General features: G+C 41.1%; 1 protein-coding gene across 4 annotated transcripts in view; it reads left to right on the forward strand.

Annotated features, from left to right (window-relative positions):
* Nucleotides 1-23,296, forward strand: part of KITLG (KIT ligand) — a 102,921-nt gene that overhangs the window by 59,874 nt on the left and 19,751 nt on the right. For 3 of the 4 annotated variants that reach the window (XM_083463042.1, XM_083463039.1, XM_083463040.1), the window contains exons 2-3: nucleotides 8,597-8,710; nucleotides 18,370-18,432. In XM_083463042.1, coding sequence (XP_083319168.1) covers nucleotides 18,394-18,432 — 39 coding nt within the window. In that variant the 5' untranslated portion in view covers nucleotides 8,597-8,710; nucleotides 18,370-18,393. The remainder of the gene's footprint in view (nucleotides 1-8,596; nucleotides 8,711-18,369; nucleotides 18,433-23,296) is intronic. The other variant, XM_083463041.1, reaches the window with a different exon arrangement.

Here is a 23,296-nt window from a genome sequence, read left to right on the forward strand (position 1 = left end):
GAAATGGAAAGACATTCCTATTTAACCAGGCCTTTGCTGGCTGACAAGTTATTGGCCATGACAACTTAGAAATTAGCAACAGTGAGGGTATGTGATTGTTTTTATATGTTTTTAGATTGTGCTTAATAGTTCTAAATGTGTTTTATATTGTGTTGTTTTAATGTCTTGATGTGTACTCTCCTGGGCTCCTTTGGCAAGAAGGGCAGGATACAGATTTAATTAATAAATAATATGTGCAGTGCTAAGTAAGAGTTTTGCCTGTATACACTGACTGATGAAGATGCAAGGAAAACCAGTGTGGCATACATTGTCAAGCTCACTCCATGCCAGCATGGCTAATGGTTAAGGCTGATGCAAGTTGTAGTCCAGGCAGATGTGGAGAGCTACAGGTCCCCCATTTGTGCTCTAGAGAGTCAGAATTTGATGTTCTCTTGATCTCCCTCCAAGTTACGTTTTCCTGAGGATTTTTAGTAGTCTTACAATTCTCTGATTCTAACACACACAAAAATCCCCTACCCTTACAAAAGACTTTGATTACTCTTTGTCTTCTGTCTCCATTCCAGCATCTTGGCTTGTTACATATGCATATTATAAAACACTCTTCCAACATGTGGTATGCACTCTGCATGTTTGTGCATGAATTACAGTTGAGCCTTCAGTCTGGTGCTGTTTCTGACAGGACGTTAGCAATGCAGAACTGTTTCACGTTGACATTAGGGGAAGAGGAAAGCAGTAATTTAAATTGTGAAAGTCTCTGTAGTTTTTATTTTCAGTAGCTAAACCTCCAAAGTTATCTGTTACAATGTGTACTTAGTAACAACCCAGTGGGCTGATGTACAGAGTGATTCTAGGCATGCTTACTCAGAAGTAAATCTCTATGTGCTTACTGTGGTTTAACTCTCCCAAAGTGTGCCTATGACTGTTTGGCCAACAGCCCTAATCCTATTTACTTGGAAGCAAGTCCCATTGAAAGGAACAAGACAAATAAACATTTAGGGTCAATGTTTCGTTCAGTAGTAAATATGTTAGAGCTATCAGGGTGGATTTCAACAGTCTTCCTAACAGACTATCTCACAGGCACTTTTTGGCAGAGTGTATGCTCGCCAGAGCAGCGATGTCACGCTGGCCACGTGACCCGGAAGTGTCTCTGGACAGCGCTGGCGCACAACCCTAGAGTCTGTCAAGACTGGCCCGTACGGGCAGAGGTACCTTTACCTTTACCTTTATGTTTTTTTTTACTCCTCATTACTTCTAGTTCAGTTGTATAATAATGATAACAATTAGTTAATCTTGCCAAACAATAACAACAACATCCTATAAAGTCAGCCACAGCTGTTCTCTTATGGATGGATGAGCTGATGTTGAGAAAGAGGATTGTTTCAGATGGCTTGGGAAACCATAGTTTCCTGCTACATGAACAAACTGGTGAGCCCTGGGCTTACATGTTCTCACTCATTCCCCCCTTTTGTGGCTGTGAGGGCCATTCAGGAACTTCCACTTTCAAATAAACCACAGATCCCTGTTATGTCTGATCTCAAGCCACTGTGGTTTGTTTAAACTAATTAGTGAACAAACCATAGCTTGATCCTGCTGTGTTCTAAGTTCTAACAAGACACAGTGTTTCAAGTATGGCTGTAATGGGAAACTGTGGTTTCTTTAAAGTTGGAACTTAAAACTTCTGATCCTTTCTTGTGGGTCACAAAAGAAGAGGAGGGTGAAAGAGGAAGCGCACAGGCCTGAGTCTTGTTCATGGAACAGGGAACAATGATTTCCCAATAAAAATGGATTGGCCCATAGTGTCTAGCCTAAAGCTATCTCCTGAGTTCATGGCTGAGGCAAAATTTGAATGAAGATTTCTCTGGCTCACATGCTTAACCACTACACTACATATGTGCAAATATGGATGAAAATACACAGAGGATGCTGTTTTATTGTAGTATTTTAAACAAGATGACTACAGATTTCACTAAACCCTAATATTCTAGGACTGGCCACCGTGAACTGTTGTAATCTACTGTGGCACTTTCTTATAACATTTCTGAAGTATTTGAGACTTTTCCAGGTACAAAATCGAGAGAAGCAAATTAACATTTGCTTTATTCCCAGGAGGAATGATTTTAAGGACAATGTTTATAAATAGGAGATTGGATAAACGCATTTTGCATTTGGAACAATAGTCCTTGGTTCTTGAAGGAGCACATTCCACAGTCTTGGAAAAGCTCCTATGTAAAGCTCTGCATCCTGTATAAACAAGTCTCTTGCAGCTGATAAATGGTTCTCGTGAACAAGGAATGGCATTGTAAATACATAATGAACACAGGTTCAATAAATGCATTAAATATGAAAAGTGAAATGCATTGAAAATAAGGAAAGGGATCTTTAGTTAGGCAAAGTGTTTTTTTTGAGAATCCATCAAAGAAAACTATGCACTGGGTATAAGTTATACTCCAGGATTCTCTGAGGGCTTCTTCAGAAGTAATACATTTCTTACACAAAAAGAGAATTTCCTTGTAGGAAAAAGCATGAAACAATCCACCTGTCATCTGTTTATACATTTTGGGAAGCTGCAACCAGTCAAGTATGATTGTGGGAGGGGGGACAGTTACTGTTTTTGTTAGTTACTATGTTATGCATTTTTGTGTTTTTTATATTGTAAGCTGCCATGCGAGTCTTGGATGAAGGGTATAGAAATTTAATAGATAATAATAATAATAATAATAATAATAATAATAATAATAATAATAATAATAATATATATGCATACTCCTACTTCACTGCATAGATGTGCCATTCATGTAGGAAATGCAAAATGTTAGCAGCCACAGTGTTTGGGATATTTAGAGAAGTCCCACTGGTATCAGAAAAAGTGTCTCAGTTGTCATGGTTTGGTGATCCAAATTGCCTGAATGTTGAACTGACTATTCTATGCTTTGTTTGGAGCTCTTTTGGACAGGGTGGACCTTAAACACACACACACACACACACACACACACACACACACTGAAAGTGACCTTAAAATTCCTTTGTGAGAGATGCAGACATTGTACCTTGAAGATACCTTGAAGACTTACCTGTACTGAAGGGAAGCAAACATTAAAGAGCAATTTGTGGGCTGCAATTTAATATGACTGCCCTGCTGTGAACACTTTGACAGCTTTTGTGCTGCTGTAAAAATACATTTTATTTTTAAATGGTTTTTTCCAGTGTATATGAACCCCTGTTGAAACCCCACAATGAAATGCTACACTCTCCCTTCAAGAAATGTCCTAACATTTTAAAAGCTGGGGTTTTTGTGTGTGTTTTTTAAAAAGAGAGAGTAAAAAACCAGTTTGATTTCTGCTCTTCCACTCCTGTACTGCTAAGTTCACAACACAATTTTTTTACCTTAAAAGTGAGCACAAATTGTCTTCTCCATTTCAAAACTTATTGTTCCTCCAGTTAAGACCCCCAGCTTGATGTAATGATATTCCTACAGTTAATTTCACATTTAATTTGACCCTTAGTGTGACCAAGTAATGATGAAAGATCAAAATTTGTTCAAATGCACTTGAACAACTACCGGTAATTCTGCTGGCCAGGAAATCAGATCTTTTTCTAAGTCAAGCTCTGCGTTTTTCCTTGGTTAGATCGAAAGCTCTGCCCCACTCGAATTTATTTTAGGCAAACAATGTGTGATATTAATGGGTATGTTTGACTGAACATTGTAAAAGAGAAAATTGTGCATCACTTGCTTAAAAAGGGCAGGGAACTTGAGATGCACACCCAAATTCTGAAGCCTTCCACTGTGGTCTCAATCTTGAAATATCCAGTTAATACATCTTACCATGCAGTTCAGAGGGTTATTTCACAGGCCACAGGAAGCATTGGAACTTCGCCTTTCCCCTCTGGGAGCAGACGAGATTCACATGGATCGCTTGGGGTCATGCTCCATTATGTAATCCCATTTATTTAATTCCGCAGGAAAATGTTAAGAAGGGCTACGTACACACTATAACTCGATAGCCCATTCCAAGCAGATAATGGGAATTGTCACTCTGTGAGGGGTAAACTACAGTGTCCAGAATTCTTAGAGGAAAAGAATGTGCTTCAAATGCATTTTAAAGGGATATTGCGTATGCAGCCAAGGTTTGTTTTGTAGTTCTTTGCTCTTCAGCTGTATCCTCTAGGATTAATTATTTTAAATTCTATAACTGCATGTAGCTATGAGGCATAACAGTATGTGGGAGGTTTGTTTTAACAGCATAATGTTAACTAGATCAAAGTACCAATTAATACGTATAATCCGTGTTGTGAAATCTACTGTCATATTCAATTTTGTGCAGCTGTTGACATGTATCAGAAAACCTGTTGACTGAAATGCGAGGTGCTCGCTGGAGATTCTCCTGCACATCAGTTAAAGCAAGTCTTTTGGGGGGACTCTTGCAAGTCTCATTCTCAGTTCTGTTCACATGTAAGTGATGGGGAGAATAGTTGTGGCTCACCGAAAGGGAGCTTTGCAAAGTGAGGACTAAGCTGATAGGATGGATGCTACAGAGGAGAGGAACTCACACCACAGAAGCATTTTATTAAAGTCATAGGAATAATCAGTTGTTAACCCCTCCACTTCATGACAGCTTAAACCCTGCCAATGGTAGTCATCAACAAAATAAATGGTTTTATAGGTTTTTGAAATATACTTCAACTGCAGAAAATACCAGAGAAGGTGGTGGTGAGAGCTCCACAGTTATGAAGCTTCTTCCAAATTTAGTTTGACATATTTGGAAAACTTATAATGTTACTTGCATTAGCCTTTTTTTAAAAAAAAAAACACAGCACTCACAAAGCTGCGTTTGTGTGCATTTATTCACTTACTGGGCATGACATGACACAGACTTATGAAATTAAGTTGAAGGGCATTACAAAATCCCCCTCTTTCTCAAAAAGTAAGAATTTGAGGTTATTCTGTGAACTCAAGAGGCAGGTTCAATGCAAAAGAAACTACAAGCCCATGAATTTCAGGGTCACTTCTCTCATTGTGAGGTTATGTGGCCATTTGTATCATCTTGTCAACTGGTAAGGAATTTTTTTTAATCATAGATAAGGTAGTAGATCAATGGTCATCTGCATCTACCCTAGCATTTATCTAATACAATATGTGATGTGGAGAGTACTTTGAAACACACATTTGAAAATAGCTATTAATACAAACATAGATTCAAACCACTTAGAGTTTTAAGGATCCATAAGCACCTTAATATGATCTTTATGAAATCAAGCTTTTGCTAGTTTGGGTGGACATGAGTGACAAAAAAAATCATGTCCAGCCACAGGGGAGGTTGATGGAATAAAATATAAAAAACAAAATCTGACAGAATAGAACTTGTAAGAATATGGAGAGATGCACATAAGAGAGACACATTCAGAACACTCGGTGCACCACTGGCCACCTCCTCTCAAAAAGGATATTGCAGAACTCCTCTATAGAAAAGGCAAAAGATAAAGAAAGTGGAGCAGCTTTCTTGTGAAGAAAAGCTTTATACTGCTTTTTAGCTAATGGTAAAGAGATGGTGACTGGTAGGTAGCACAAGAGATGCTTAGAAAATTATGAATTGCTTGTTTCTTGTTTAGACTCTTGCAATGCATGATAGATTGGCTGCCTTTAAAAGCAATCCAGAAACTGTGGTTGGTGCAGAAGAGGGTCATGAGTTTATTAACTGAAGCTGCTTCCAGACAATATCTGTTTTGGGGTGGAATTCAGTCACATGCATACAAATTTAGGTCAAACAATTACACAGATGAGTGGGAAGTGTTATGCAAAAAACCCATTTCCCCAAAAGAGTGGACTTTTTGTAATAAGGAAAGTGACGGGGAGATTCACTGGAAAGTAAAGAAAAGCTTTTGCTTCGAGGTAGCAGCACCCAACTTTCCCACAAGCAAACTGGAGTGAATGTTCATTAAACAGCAATTGCCATCTAATCTCCCTGAAAACAAATAATGACGAATGCCCAATAAACAGGTCTGAAAGTGTCCTGAGACTCAGCAGTTTAATAATAACAATAACAATAACAATAACAATAACAATAACAATAACAATAACAATAACAATAATAATAATAATAATAATAATAATAATAGAAAAAATCCAAAATAAAATATAATAAGAATCAATCTAGACCTGGCTGCTTGATCACACTATGTCTGTGGATTGTCAGTTGCACTAGCCCCTGGGCCCTATTTAAAACTCTGGTTTGAACCTTAGAAACCCTAAGCAGCATGGGACCAGGTTACATGAAAGACTGTCTTCTCCTACACATGTTGACCCAAACCTTAACATCCTCCTAAGAAGTCCTGTTCCTGGTACCTCTGATTAATGAAGTGAGGTGAGCAATCACCAGAGACAGGTCCTTTTCAGTAGAGGCATCTCAGTTATGGAATAGGTTTCCAGGGGGACTAGCCATTTTTGTGGTCTTTTTGCTGCCAGGCTGAATACCTTTTTGTTCACCCAAACCTTTGACATAATTTAAGTAGTCTCCCTTTCTGCTTATGAACCATGTTTTGTTGTTTTTAATTTTGAGGATGTGGCAAGTTCTGTTTCATTGTATCTGTCCGGCTTCTTCCCCTTTTAATGGTTACCATAGTATTTCACTTGTTTTTGCTTACTTATTGTTAGCTACCCAGAGAACTTCATGTTACAGGGCAGCATACAAATACCAAAAATAAATACGGAGACAAAAGAAATTATATGCAGTCCATTTCTACACAAAGAATTCAAGATAATTACAATGAATTAAATTAATTGCTAGTAATTTGATAACTGTGAAACGAGTGATTTTCCTACACAGTTGACTTACAGATTTATTGCTGCAAGATGGGTCACTGGAACAGGTCGGTTTGTTAAAAGGATCAAACAAATTGGTGCTGGATGTTCCTAGTAGCCTTAACAGCTGAGAACAGACTCCATGTGTACATTGGGTTTATATGCACGCAATGAAGGTTTTTCCTGCTCTCTTATGATACTGGTTCATCCAATGAAGGTGAATATTGGAAAATTCAGGGCAGACGAAAGGAGGTACTTTCACACAGTACTTAACTCTAGAACCTGTTCCCACAAGAGGTAGTGATGGCTACCTACTTTAACAGAGGAGTAGACAAACTCATAGAGAAGAAGGCTCTCAATGGCAGTATGCCCTGAGTTCTGCCAACTGCTGGCAATCACAGGTGGGGAGAGTGGTCTTGTACTCATGCACTGCTTATGAGCTTTTAAAAGGCATCAAGTTAACTACTGTGAGAACAGGATGCTAGACTATATAGACTATTGGCCTGATTTGGCATGGCTCTTCTTACATTTTTAAGGAACCAAACTAATTCACAATTCTGAGACAAATATATGGATCAGAACATGGTTATCCTTTGGTTCTTGCATGTCTAATTCTGAGATAAGTCATTGGATTAAAAAAAGGTGCTAAAATGCATATAGAATGCATATTTTGAGATAAAATGTAAGCAAAAATGTGTGGTTTGCTGGAGAAGTGAAAACATGAAACTATAGGCAAGTCTCTATGATCAACTTCATTACACTGAAGTGCAATTTCAAAGAGTGCTACCCTTGGGTGTGCTGCCAAACAGTTCTGGCTTGGGGAAATGCTCTGCTGTAGCATGTGAAAGCTGGGTGTGCTATTCTAATGTGTGAAGTGTGTCCGCATCTCAGGATCATTGTTTGCATGGAACTGGTTTCCCGAAGTGGGATTTCACATCTTTGCTTGTGTGAATATGGTAAGGGCCAACGAAGAACCCTTCCAGATCAGACCAAAATGCCACCTAGTCCAGCATCCTGCTTCTTCTCACAGTGGCCAAGCCAATGTCCCTGGAAAGTCCACCAGCATGGCTCAAAAGCAGAATACATTTTCCCACTGTTGCTGTCCAGCTACTGGTACTCAACATCATCTTCAAAATAATCTATATGCCACTTTTCCAAATGATGCTCAAAATGGCTCATGAGGGCAGTAAACAAATCTTTGTATATGTAGGGTTTTCATCCAACGTTAGCGGAAGCCCCTTTAAATAAATGAACACTTGGGTGCATCCCTTTCAGTTTGAGTTTACTCTCAGTAAATCTTGGGTGCAACCTATAGTCAAATATCAAACATTTTATGAATAGCCAATTATATGCTCCTATTATACAACTAACAGAAACATTTATTTTAACTTATGAAATACATTCTAGGCATCTTGAGCCTGTTCTAGGCATTTTCATGTCTCCTTGAGACGATTGGGTCGGGGAGATAAACACTTCGGGTAGTATTCAACTAAGTTTTATTTAGAGTTGAATCCATGGGGTTTAATGAACATTACAGAGTTAGGTCTATTAATTTCAATGAGTCTGCTCTGTAGAGAACTTTATATTTGCTTTGGAAGCATGAATTTGTTTCTGCAAATATTGCCCAATGAAATCTTAACCCATGATATCAGCATTTTTATCATACTCGTCTGCATTTTTGTAAGCTAGTGATTGACTATTTTACTAGCCAAGAAATGTTTCACGTCAAAGTATCACATGTTACTGTATGTAATTGGTTCTTGTGAAGTTTACCAAGCAAATATTCCCTCTTTTTTACAGACTTGGATTATCACTTGCTTTTATCTTCAGCTGCTCCTCCTTAATCCTTTTATCAGAGCCCAAAGTCCCTGCGGGAATCCTGTGACGGATGATGTGTATGACATTGCAAAACTGGCAAGTGGCTTTCCTTGTAACCTTCTTTTTATATGCTAAGTGTTGTGACTATGCTAAGCAGCCACAGTAAGCAGACTACAGTAAGCGAGAAGGGACACTGGGGAAAGCATGTTGACTGAAGTGCTTCTTGACTTACAATTGAAGATTGAAAGTGCATTCACAAAAATGGTTGTTTTTACAGCAGAGCTAGCCAACTCGGTGCCCACCAGAAACTGTTGGACTCCAGTTCCCAGCAGTCTCTTGCCAGCATGGCCAATGGTCAGGGATGATGGGAATTCTGCTCATTTCCACTGTAGCACAGCATTGCAGTCAGGCATTGACTCCACCACCTCATCCCAAGGGAATTTTCTCTGCTCAGGACCTCCAGCCAGTGAGGGACCAGGTCACTCTCTCAGTGGCTGGGGGGACTTGGATTCAACCTGCCTGTAAATTGACCAATTGCTGATGGGCCTGGGGCAGACTTTCAAGGGGGAGGGCAGACAAGGTCCAAAGGAAGACTTTACTCTGGTCCACTTCTCAGAAATAAAAAGCAGCTAGCCCCTTCGTGGCACTGTCATTTTCCTGTTTCTCTTTTGGGTTCGGCTTGTGCCTACCTGTTACTGTGGGTGATTGCTCAGTGCATGACCTTGTTATAGATGATCTCAGTCCCCATATTGGGGACCAGGGAGGAATTTTTCTGTCAGACCAATTTTCCTCATCTGAAGGTTTTGCCTTCCTCATAACAATTGTCACAACTTTGATGGGTTAGGCCTTAGTCTTGGTTGGTGGAGAGGCTGTAAGCCTCTGTCTGCCCCACTGAGGGAACAGGTATCCCATTAAAGGAATCTGTCCAGATTCCCATGTGGTGTCCAGGGTCGCAGCACTCCTCAAGGCAGCAATCCAGTCAAGGAGATATTTGATGTGTGTCACAGGGCCTAACCATCTCTGGATCGACCCCCATAAAACATCCAGCAAGTAGGTTGGTTGATATAGGATATACCCAATGCCTAGGCCAAACCCCTTACATCTGTAATTGATAGGGTTGTGGCTAATTCAATCCAAAATGAATATTGCCCTTTGGTGTGCAATAATTGCTGCAATCCAAGAACCTCTGGAGAGCACCCAGATTTGCAGCATCCAAGACAGCAGCCTTCAAGGGCTTCCTTTTCATCTCAAAATGTTTGTTCTAACAGTCAGCAGCATATCTCAGATGTCCTTAATTTGTTTTCTTTAGTCCATTTTTGATGCCCATTAGCAAATTCCCCAAGTGCTAGTATTAGCTTTTCTCTCAAGCCCATGGTAAATAGGCCCCCTGGCCCCGTAACCTAAACCTGAGAGTTTCATTTGTGTGTTTTTACTTGAAAATAATGGATTGAGGAGCGTTCTGCTTGTGTTCTCACAATCTTATGGAAGAAAAACCAAATCGTGTGCTTTTTCCCTAATTAGAAAAAGGGCAATCTTTTATTAATTGTATTTTTTTTTCTTTTACAAAAATGCATCTCAAAGGGGTTTCTGCCAATTTAGATTAGATCATCCCAGCAAGACTCAGATAATGGAAATGTCACTGAGAAACTATTCGTAACAAACAGCCTTGAATGTTTTACCCCCAAGTAAAGAGCAAGTAAAACAGCATGCAGTACAGTTATGAACAATGTACAGTGATCTTGTGAGCTGAACAATTTTTTAAAGTCACATGGATTCTAAGAAACACATGTTCCCTCACTTATGAGAAACATGTTGCTTTTAATGTGGAAAAGAGTAAATAAAATAAGGGAAACATTAGCTGATACTGCTCCACGTTGACCCAGTTTGCACATCAAGCTAAGCCAAACCATGGTTTAGTGCAGGGCTGAAACTAGGCTTTCTGTCACCCGGGGCAAAGACTCGGTTTGCCACCATCCCCCCACATGTGTTTGTGTACACACACACACACACTACAGGAAGGGATAAATACAAAGTGCTTCATATGTCAGCATCACATTTATTTCATTGCAGATATTTTATTTTCAGTATGAAGAGGACTCAGTTTTTGCAGCTGATTGTATGCAGCAGTGCCCTCTTTATGTATTCATATGGTGTAAACATGTATGTTGTCCTCTAGCTCCAAACACACACACACACACACACACACACACACAGAGAGAGAGAGAGAGAGAGAGGGAGGGAGGGAGGAAGGGAGAGAACATAAGCAAGCAATACTCCAAAGTGCTTCTGTTCCCAAAACAAGCAGGAGGTGGTGTTCTGATCTCTTCACCACTTTCAATTGATCTTTGAGGTGTTGATGGAAGCAAAAGAAGAGGAAAGAAAGAAAGAAAACGTTCCCTTTTCAACTTGCTTGGAGAGCAACTTTCTCCAGGATTTCTCGTTCGCACACAGTTCCAAAACAGATGGGGGAAAGGGGCAGGAGGATCGTTTTCCAGGTTTTCCTGCTTCCCCTGGCAAATTAGCACCCCTCTGGTGCTCAGCAGCTCAAGATCCACACTGCTACAAAAGACAGGAAGGACACTTTTGGACTCTGGAGCCGCAAAGAGGTGCTGCGGTCAGAGGAAGCCCCTGCAAGCTGCGAGCCTCAGTGGTGCCCCTCTAGAAGCTTCACCCAGGGCTGAGAGCCTGGCTAACGCTCCGTTAACTACAGCCCTGCTTAGTGTGAAATCACAGGATCTCAGAAAGGAGATTGCAGTCATTTTGCTCCTCCTCCAGTCCTGATGCTGCTGTGCTTCTGTGAACTATGCCATGGTTTGGCTTAACATGTCATCCATATCCAGGCTAGTGGTTTTTCTCACTCTAGAGAAACAATGAACTATAACAAACGGTTTGTTCTATAGCATTTGGCTTGTCGTTTATGTGGAGGAGATAAATTACAAAACCAGGTTTGGATGGCACACTACGCCAAACCATAGTTTAGGTCACAGCAATGTAGCATGACTGAAGGAGGAGCAAGTAACCACAATATTCTTTCTGAAGCCCCCACATTCATGTGCTTGTGTCAAGGCATGGTTTAGCTTTGTGGTATTTGCAATGTGTGTGGCTGTGGGGAGGGGAAAGAGATGGTAAGTCGTGATGTGAAACAGTCCTGCATATGATCAACTCTCTTTCGGTACAGTAAACCTTTGAGATTTTTAAGCCCTTGCAAGTTTCATGCTTTCATGCAATCCATTTCATGCTACCATAAATATTTATGGTGAAGCTGATCTCCACATTGGAAGAAATGTGGTTATTAGCTTGTGCAGTACGAACAATCACACCTACCAGCTTCCCAAGGGAAAATGAAATAGTTTCATGTTGTAGTTTTTCCTAACAAGGAGTTTAATGTTTGTTTGTTTGGTGTGGTGGGGAGGTTTATAAACAATGCACGCATGGATCCTCGAATGTGTTGGAAATCTGAGGTGAGATACTCACACAGCGGAAGTTGCCCCCAGTTCCATTCGCTACACAGAGGCAGCTTAAGGTCCAAATAGTTTACTGTTGCAGAAGATAAGGCTTCGGTAATACATTTCTGGGCGTTGATATATATATACAGCTTGTAGGCTTTACAGATACAGATACAGATACAGATACAGATACAGATACAGATACAGATACAGATAAGTAGAAATACCTCCATTGCTCCATCAATTCAAATCTTTGAATCACTTCTCAAGATTGACTCCGACACAGACAGCACAATATTTAGTGTAATGGGTCATGATTTTTTCCTAGCCCTATCTAGAGGTACCAGGGATTGAACCTGCATGTAAAATTTGTGCTCTACCACTGAGCTACAGCCCTTCTCTGTTTGACAGACAGCCTTTTTCAGCTTTCTAAAAATAAACGTACATGCTTGGCCTTTTACAAACCATTTCAAAGGCACTCTTATGTGTGTCTCTGCTCAGCTTACTCATGTAAGGCAGTATGATGGGGGGGTCTGGAAGAATTTACAATTTTAGTGTGCATTGCTGCTGTTCCTATTTTTTAATTGCTGTGCTTAATTTTAATTACCCTTCTCTCCAGGCTTTTAATTTAAAGCGGCAACTCTGAAACAATGCTTTTTATATTTTCATGAGCTGCCTGGAAACATACAATGCACATAATATTCATTTTCTATTAATTGTGTTAATGTAATATGGTTTTATGAGTGATGCCGCACAGTTTTATGATCACTGTTCACAATCCACTTACTCAACAGTCATCAACTTCAGTAGAAGTGGTCTGGCACAAGTGGTTTTAGTATTGCGCTGTTAAATAAGTAAATATCATTAACTGTTTCATTGCTCTACTTAGAAGGGAGGCACACTTTTCCAGCTGAGAAAGAGGAAATGTATCGTGTGGGAGAATATAAACAAGAGGCAAGAGAGGAGAAATGTACAAGCAGGAAAGAAAGTGAGAATCAGACATCTAAGCAGAAGAAACAAACTGCAAATACAGAGAAGGGGCAAGTGAAATGAAACGGAAGATCTAGCAGCTGTGCTAAGTGAAGCCATAAGGCTTTGATCAGCTATTTATTCAAACAACAAATGGCCTGTTCCTACACAAAAGCCACATATAAGCTTTGGTCTAAGTGCAAACTTCCCTTTAAAAATTATTATTGTCCTTGTTTGAATGGAAGGTATTATGCAACCAACAAAGTAACCTGAACCAAATGACACAAATAAGCATAGACTCATAAACAGGTTGATTTTTGTCAGTCTCGTACATTTCACTGTATTACGCTGTTTGACAGCAGAAAGGTCTCCCACGAGATGTGGTGAACTCTCCTTCCTGGGAGGTTTCTAAGCAGAGGTTGGATGGCCCTTTGTCATGGATGCTTCAGCTAAGATTCCTGCATTGCAGGGGTTTGGATTAGTTGACCTTCACGGTCCCTTCCAGCTCTACAGTTCTACGATTCTCTAAGCCCCTATTGACTATGGTCCTACATTCATTAGCTGCATCTCAGCTGGACTACCATAATGGATATATGTGCCACTGCCCGTGAAAACTACTCTGAAGTATCAGTTGGTACAGAATTCTGCTGCTAAAATTTTGACTTGGACAAGAAGCAGAGGTCATGTGGCCCCTTCATTGTCTCAGCTGCAGAGGGAGCTATTTTCAGCACAAGGGGTGAATTCTCTTCTGGAAAACCTTCCAGGGGGCACATGCCACTGGTAGGAGGGGCCAGAGGCAAAAATTGACAGAGCAATGAAGGCTGACTAGATCTTTGTACTGTAGGCTAGTTTCTACAAACACTCTCACACCCCCCCTCTCTCCTCCATTCAAGGAGGCATTATCAGAGCTAGAGGGCATATTGCAGCTAGGCAAAAACAGCTGAGGAGGGTTCAAAGTAGTGCTGGGGAGAGTCCCATATAAAGAGGCTTGTGGGGGCACATTTGGCCCCCAGGCTTGGGGTCCCCAAGAGCATCTGTGGGTGTTTCCCTTGCATGTTCCCTTGCCTTTGAGGAGACTTGCTGGCAAGCCGGGAGTGTTTTTATGGTGTGTGTGTGTGTGTTGTGGTCGGACCTCATATGTGGAACTCCCTGCTTCAAGAGGTTAAATCATCTTCCTCCTTATTTGTGTTCACTAGCGATGGAAAACTTTGCTTTTTAAACAAGCTTTTGATTCTGTTGCTGCTGTATTGATTGGTTGGTACTGCTCTTTTGATGCTGTTTCTAAGTTTGTGTGTCAATGATTGGATTACTGTGATGGTTTTCTGTGATCCTGTAACACATTAAGTTGCCATTCTTTATGATACCATCAATAAGAGGTGGCCGTCAATTTGCTCATAATCTTTGGCATCTTTTTAAACCTTTGGAACCATTCTTCAAACACCCCTTCTTTGTGACCTTCCTTTTCACTGTCTGAAGCCAATTCTGCCATCTGAAAGGAACTCACTCCAGTCCTTTTGCTCCTTCTATCCTCTCTTGAACCATCCCACCTTCTCTTTATCATCCTACAACAACTGTGCCTTTCCAACTCTTCTCATTGTTTGTTTTTAATTTGCACCCGGAAAACTCTGACTGTGAGTAACAACAAATTAAATTTTACAACTTGCCTTAAGTGAATTTTAAAAGCACACTAAAATTATAAAAGCACACTTGAAACTTTTGGGAAAGCTCCCAAGGGGAAAGGGTCCCACGGTTGTAGATTGTGATAGTGATCATAAAGCTCAATAAAACTCTTCTGGTCTAGGTATCACCTGGGTGTGTGTTAGGATTGTTGCACATGTAGAACATGCACTCTGTGTGCTAGCAGAGCAGGTCTGCAGATCATTTTCTGCTTATGCAAGGAAGGGATGCAAAGTGAGTGGTCATTCAGTGCTTCCATTGTAGTTGTGTACATACTAATGAAAGAGGAGATTCCTCTCTGTATCAGAAGTACTATATGTTGCACTAATCATGGGACCTATTTTCCCAAAGGTATCTGCAACCAGAGGTTCCTCTTTTATATATAAAAAAGGTGCCACCCTTGGAGTGAATGATAGGAGGGACACTTTACTGTTTCATAGTCTACTCACACTGGAAACATCATATCTAAACTATTAACATTAGGCAAACAAAACAAATAAAGCCTTGGCTAAGTATATAATACATGTGTTTGTCATTTAGTATATGTAATTGCTTATGGCAATCATTGCAGCCTTTTAACCTGAGTTCCAAGAGCAAAACGTTCAGTGTTCCTTCCCAAAACAAACTTACGGATCAGATATTCATTCTTGATCCTGCCCTGCAGCAATGCTACTGCTGAAAACATAAACATTTATTGTACTGATAATTCGGTAATGGTAATCCCACTTCATCTTTCTACAGCTTTCCCCAAATCCTCCTAGTAGAAACCAGCTGGAGAAAATGGCTCAGGGCACATCACATAAAGGAGGAAAAGGACACAGAAGCACAGAGCTGAGATGCTGGGTAGTAAACAGTCCTCAAAAAAATTGGAATCGGCCCACATTCCATATGGTCTGTTGGAAGGTGGTGAGGAAGGCTGGTGGGGAATATGACTGGTGAGAACCCCAAGCTCTAAACACAGAGGTTTAGAGGTTCTCATTCTGCCTCTGGACTTTGAGGTATCCCCACCCCACTTTAAGTCTCCACCACCATCGCTCAGCTCAAACACTGAGGTCCTCCTCCGAGGATCTTCTGCAGGTTCCCTCACTGCAAGAAGTGAAGTTACAGGGAACCAGGCAGAGGGCCTTCTCAGTAGTGGCACCCTCCCTGTGGAACACTCTCCTTTCAGATGTCAAGGAGATAAAGAACTGCACAACTTTTAGAAGACATCTGAAGGCAGCCCTATATCGGGACGTTTTTAATGTTTGATGTTTTATTATGTTTTTATATATGCTGTAAGCTGCCCAGCCAGATGGGCAGGGAATCATCATCATCCACTATTTCATGTTCCTTTTGAGGAGACTTGTAGTCCAGTATTGTCAACATGGCATAGTGGGTTTTCCTAGGGAAATGCAGGGGTGGGGAATCTGTGAAGTTGACTGTAGCTGAAGGGCTGAAGGGGGGCGGGGCAATTGAGAGCTGCAGTAGTGCAGAGAAAAGCATTATCTGGGTGCCTGGCCCAACCACAGATGGACAGCAGGTCTACTCATTGAGAAATGATGGAGAGGTAGACGTGGAGTACAAGTTTCCTAGTGGCCAGCTCTACCCAGGCCTCACCATTGCTCAGTCATCAGCTCTACCAGAAATAGCAGGCCTGTTTCCTGAGTCTAGTTATGTATGTTTGTTTGGAGTACTATATATACAGCTTGGCATACAAACAGAGAAGCAGGCAGGTGAAGGGGATTGGTCTACTGGACTAGTGACAGAAAAAATGATGTTCATTCTGTGTTAAGAGCCTAATTAATTAGATATGTAGGCTGGGAAAACTTTCAGCCTAGAAAAGCCCTCTAAAGCTGGTGCCAGTTTGAGTGGATAGGCTTCCCCAACCTGGGCAGACTACCGCTCTCACCAGCTGGAGGTTTTGTTCATCTTAAAGAGCACCAGGTTGGAGAAGGCTGGACTAAGGCAGCTTCCTTAGGGTGCTCCTGGCTGTCTTTCCCTAAGTCACAGTAGTAGTAGATTATTTTCCCTCCTTCTTAGGTCTCTGACAGTGTCTCTGTTGCCAGAGAAGTGGCACCCAAAGACATCTGAAGCATTATTTTGCAGAAGAATTTGTGCCACCACAAGCCAAAGTGGCTCATCTGCTCCGTGTGATGTGGCCTGCCAAGGACATGACACACCTCAATTTTCCAGTTCCCATGCAGGAAGCAGGTGCTTTACAGAGCACCTTGCAAGTAGCTGTGTCACAAGTAGTGCTGGAGTTGATTGCTTACCAGATTACTGGACCAGGAACAACCCATTACAAATGGGTTAAGGAAGTGGGACACAGGCCTGTGTTATCTTTTGGCTGAAGGGTGTGCAACTGTCTCCCTGACGGAGGCCTTGAAAGGTTTTACTGAATTTCACATGTGGGCAAGATTTATGTAAATTTCCAAACTGTTGGCTCTGGACCTTTAAATTGTAAGGGTCTATCCAAGTGCTTTCTGTGACATCAGAGGAGGCATGCAACCTTCAAAGAAGATCAGCTGACAGTGTTAAGAGAGGCAGGACAGGCAAATACTTCAGAAATCAAGGAAGGTAATGCAAATCTGAAAGGGTTGGAGGATTAGGATTCTGAGGAGGAGCCTTCTAAGTATGAACTTTGCTGAGACACTATCCACGTGACCACTCTGGACTTGCTGTGACTTGGACATAGATGAGACTGCAAAATTACAACTATATTTGATAGACAATTCTATAAATAATTGGCAGTTAAGGAAAGTTTTCTGAGTAAGACACCATGCATATATATTATCCACTGTCATGCACAAGCTGTCTCATGCTGAGTTGTTTTCTGTTTGGAAGTAATGCTCTTACTCTTTAAATCTGTAGTCTTGACCTCTTACATTTTTGTGTGTTTTTTTTAACTGTGCGTGAAAAGTGCTTGACAGGCCCTGATGCCGGTAAAGTAGATTGTATACATAATGCATGCCAATTCTTGTAGTGCTTGTTGATCTGGAACAAATTTAATCTTGCAGTGACCTTTCTTAAAGGAATATACAGTTGCTGACATTGCTAAGTATCGAGTCCCTTCATACATACTGAGTATGGAAAACAATGTATCCCCTTTTGCTTGAAGTGTGGCTATTGCTAGATCCCAAATTATCTGCTATCAGGATGGTGAGAAATACAGGGTGGGATTAGACCCGTGGATGCCTGCACAAGGACTTCCACTAACGCAGTGGGGCTTTGCCTCCTCTTCTGCCCCCATCTCCCCAAACTGGCTTAGAGGGGGTCAGGAGAACCTTAAGAACAGCATATGGGGGAATAATTCCATATGGCAAGCTGAAAATCTTCTCCAACAATGACTGGGCTGAGGAATTAGCAGCCGTTCCCAATAACCTACTATTCCAGTTCCGAATTCAGATGTAACAGAAAATAAGCGCAAGACGCGATGAGTCTTGGATTCATGAACTACATTTGTATAGGATTTCATTGGACTCCAATTCCCATGAGCCGCAGTCAACATGGCCAGTGGCCAGGGATGATGGAAGTTTTAGTCCAGCAGCATCTGAAGAGCTATGCATTTCCCACCCCGCTTTAGCAGAACATTTAATGATATTTTTCTATATAGCACATAATTAAATTTAAGCTTTATTTTATATAGAACCACTAAATAACCTTTAATGTCCTTTCTGTCTGTAGGTTGGAAATCTTCCAAATGATTATATGATAACCCTTAAATATGTCCGGAAGATGGACAGTCTGGTATGTACAACTGCTTGAATTATATTCTTTGTAAAACAACCACGGGAGTCTTTGATGATTCTTGTTTTCTGCTCTTATGAGATGAGAACTTCAGGTTTTGTTAAAGCTCTTACTAAACAAAGGCCTTTCAAAAGCTATTTACTTCAAAAGATATTGATCAGTACTAAGACTCAGTGGTTTCTGTGGGTGTGTTAAGCTTAAACCAGGAGTGGCTAAGCTTCAGCCCAGCACACCCTATGACCCCCACAAATTTGGGCAGATCTAAGAAGGGTAAATATATGCAATGCTCTGCCCAGTCCAACACCCTCATTGGGACAGAAATTACCTCCTCATCCATGCATGTCAGTCATGCATGGAGGTGAGATTTAATCACACTTCTTCAAATGATCTGCCTAAATCCACTGATGAGGAGGCCTATGTTCCCATGTGTGTATTCTACGTGGGACTACCTTTGAAGGTGACTCGGAAACAGCAACTAATCCAAAATTCAGCAGCTAGACTAGTGACTGGGAGTGGCTGCCGAGACCATATAACACTGGTCCTGAGAGACCTACATTGGCTCCCAGCATGTTTCCAAGCACAATTCAAAGTGTTAGTGTTGACTTTTAAAGCCCTAAATGGCCTCGGCCCAGTATATCTGAAGGAGCGTCTCCACCCCCATTGTTCAGCCTGGGCACTGAGGTCCAGCAGCGAGGGCCTTCTGGCAGTTCCCTCACTTCGAGAAGTGAGGTTACAGGGAACCAGGCAGAGGGCCTTCTCGGTAGCGGTGCCTGCCCTGTGGAATGCCCTCCCATCGGATGTCAAGGAAATAAACAACTATCTGACTTTTAGAAGACACCTGAAGGCATCCCTGTTTAGGGAAGTTTTTAATGTTTGAAGTTTTATTCTGTTTTTAATGTTCTGTTGGAAGCTGCCCAGAGTGGCTGGGGGAAACCCAGCCAGATGGATGGGGTATAAATGAATTATTATTATTATTATTATTATTATTATTATTATTATTATTATTAATGTGAGAGAGTTTATTGAAGAGTGTGGGATAGCAATGCCCCTTTTTGGCCACACCCAGAAAGGGATGCTCTGCCCCAAGCCTGGACCACAGGTGAATGCCCTCAGGGGAAAAACAACAACATCTAACAACCCCTGGCTTAAACCTTTCCCCTTACCATTAACCACACTATATTTCTGCTTGAGAGTGCCCCATATCTTTTCTTTAGTGATAAAATGCAATAAATGCTCATTAGTGTGCAAGGCAGAGAATATAGATTTTTGGTTTGAATCTTTGATTTATATTTTCGATCCTATTGTACAGTGACTTTGGCAGCAAAAGGGATAAGCCTATGTATAATTATCATTTCCACAGTGGAAATCCATATAAGACACTGCCAGAGATAAAGGAGGTGAACAGCTTCTTTAGTTGTGATAATTATTATGATTATCTCTTTAATGAATGCACCGGGTAATCAAAAGTATATTTTATTTCCCTGACATATATGCCTTTCTTTGTTGTTTTCTTGCATAATTCTGCCAGTCCTAAATGCTCCTTATTCCAATGCAATATTCATGCTGTTTTAGAAATATCCGGATGCTTTCAGAATCTAAAAAAAATAAGTGTTGTATTCAGTGTTAATCCACTCAGAGTAGAAACTTTGAACATGGTTAATGGCCATTGTTAAATTTTGTTTATTGAGTTCAGTGGTTCTACTCATGAGTATAATTTAGTTGAATAGAAATTGAAATGCCTGCAAATTTTGTTAGCCTTGGTACAAGCTCTTAAGTGCTGTGTTGTTTGGTTTTGTGAGGAATATTAAAACAGGGACACTTCCCCTCAGAATAATATTGTTCTGACTGGCAAAAGCTAATTTATGAGATTGGTTAATTTTGCATTAGTAGGTATATTTTAAACTATATTTAAAAAGGTAAAGGGACCCCTGACCATTAGGTCCAGTCGTGGCCGACTCTGGGGTTGTGGCGCTCATCTCACTTTATTGGCTGAGGGAGCTGGCCTACAGCTTCCGGGTCATGTGGCCAGCATGATGAACCAGAGCAGTGCACGGAAACACCATTTACCTTCCCGCCGAAGCTGTACCTATTTATCTACTTGTACTTTGATGTGCTTTCGAACTGCTAGGTTGGCAGGAGCAGGGACTGAGCAACGGGAGCTCACTCTGATGCGGGGATTCGAACCGCCGACCTTCTGATCGGCAAGTCCTAGGCTCTGTGGTTTAACCCACAGCGCCACCCGCGTCTCAAACTATATTTAGAACATAATAATTGATCCTATAACTGGTATTATTAACACCCCAGTTGTATTAATAACAATGCCACAAAGGTTAAATTCTCTTTCCAGAAAGATAATCCTTCCTTTTTAGGTGGTGTTGGAATATGTTTTCAAATGGGGCAACATAGCTCCTTTTTTCTGCTAATACACTCCCTGCCCCCAACAACAACAATAATAATATATTATTATTAAAATACTATTATTGTAATAACAGTAATAGCTAAGAATAGAAAGTGTCAAATTGATAGAGATTGTCCAACCAATAGAGGGGAAAGATGGAAAAGATGGTAAGCTGCCAGAACAAATATCCAGATATATTAAGCGATAAAATAGGGAGGGGAGGAGGCTGGATATAGGACTGGGGGAGGGACAAGGAAAAGAGGAGATGGGAATCCTTACTTCTTGGACTGCCGTGTGAGCCTCTCAACATTGCTGCCTGCCTGATGTAAATGCTTTGCATGGAAAGATCTCCTCCAGATTGATCTGCAAAAAAAATCCCAACTGAGACCATCAAAATTGCTGCCAGTCTGTGAAGGCAATGCTGAGCTAGGTTGGACCAAGGCTCTGACTTGGTATAATGCAGCGTGCTTCTAGGGAGAAAAGCAATGACAAACCTAGACAGCATCTTAAAAAGTAGAGACATCACCTTGTCAACAAAGGTCCGTATAGTTAAAGCTATGGTTTTCCCAGTAGTGATGTATGGAAGTGAAAGCTGGACCATAAAGAAGGCTGATCGCCGAAGAATTGATGCTTTTGAATTATGGTGCTGGAGGAGACTCTTGAGAGTCCTATGGACTGCAAGAAGATCAAACCTCTCCATTCTGAAGGAAATCAGCCCTGAGTGCTCACTGGAATGACAGATCCTGAAGCTGAGGCTCCAATACTTTGGCCACCGCATGAGAAGAGGAGACTCTGATGTTGGGAAAGGTTGAGGGCACAAGGAGAAGGGGACGACAGAGGACAAGATGGTTGGATGGTGTTCTCGAAGCTACCAAACTGCGGGAGGCGGTGGAAGACAGGAGTGTCTGGCATGCTCCGGTCCATGGGGTCATGAAGAGTTGGACATGACTAAACAACTAAACAACAACAACAACAACAACAATGTTCCTTTGATCTTCATGCTGTGCTTGTGCGTTCCCAAGGCGTCCAGCTGGCCAGCATAAGAAATGATGGTCCTTTGGTCTGCTCCAGCACGGCTGTTCTGAGTTTCTTTTGTCTGAGGCCCTTCGTTCCTTCCACTATTCCCCCCCCCCAAGTGTTCCAAAATGTGGAACTGCGGTTATCAATATATGCACATCAGTGGAGCAGCTTTTTGTTTTCATACTTGTGGTGCAGTTTTCTCACAACAATGTTCAGTACCTTAAATGAAAAACACATGGACACTGAAACATCTGGACCATTCTGGACTGTTCTTGACAATAGTTTGGATGTGAAGTGGTCATTCATAAATTCCATTGGTGTGTTTTCATGCTGCTTCATCTACACAGTGTACAGCCCTGCTTTGATGAATAAGAAAGCCAAAGATGCAGATCATCAGTATTTATAACAGTACCGCCCTTCAAAACATCTAATGAAGTTCTTACAGAACTGTAGAATTGGAAGGGATCTTTTGTGTCATCTAGTCCAATCCCCTGTGGTGCAAGAATCTCAGCTAAAGCATCAATGGCAAATGGCCATCCAGCCTCTGCTTAAAAACCTCCAATGAAGTCTGCCCCACTGTCAAACAGCTCTTACAGCCAGAAAGTTCTTCCTGATCTTTAGTAGAAATCTCCTGTCTTGTAACTTGAAACTATTGGTTTGGGTCCTACCCTCTGGAGCAGGAGAAAACAAGCTTTCTTCACCTCCTGTGTGATAGCCCTTAAATCAGTTTTAAACTTAAATCAATATGTGGGGGAGGGCAAGGTGGAACAAGCCCAATTAGCATGCTTTCAGTCAACTGAAGAAAAATATTAGTTTTTGGCACTTGGTGTAACAAAAAATATTCCAAGCCAAAATGTGTCAGCAACACAGATCTATAAAATGCATCCAATGCCAACATTTTTTAAATAATAATAATAATAATGCATTGCAAATTACTTTCAGCCAAGCATCTAATTCTGTGGGCCAAAAAGCAAATGTACAAACTGCAAAGAATAGTGTGGGTGGGTGCAGCTCAGTTAAAGGCCAAAGGAAGTCTGTTCAGGAAGAGTAAGTAAAATGGTGTGTGTGTGTGTGTGTGTGTGTGTGTGTATTCTTGCATGTGCAAACGGAAGCATGAACGAGGAAGAACCTTCTTCTGCGAGTGTTGAAAAAGATAGGGTGGGTAATCCAAGTTTTGTGGCTTGCTCAGTTGGTTAGAGCATGGGGCTGATAACTCCAAGGTTGCAGGTTTGATCCCCATATGGGACATCTTCATTGCAAAGGTCTAAATGATCCTCAGAATCCTTCCCAACTCTACAATTCTATGATTCTATGATTTAAACATTACTATGAAGTTCAGTTCTCCATAAACTTGATGTTCTTTACTGAAAGTTAGTGTTTGTAGGAACAGCAGAATTAATAGATTTGAGTTATTCTCTTATCTCTGAAATATGCTACCAAGCTGTA

This window comes from Podarcis liolepis (genome assembly GCF_965112155.1).
Source record: "Podarcis liolepis genome assembly, chromosome: 10".
Taxonomy (NCBI): Eukaryota; Metazoa; Chordata; class Lepidosauria; order Squamata; family Lacertidae; genus Podarcis; species Podarcis liolepis.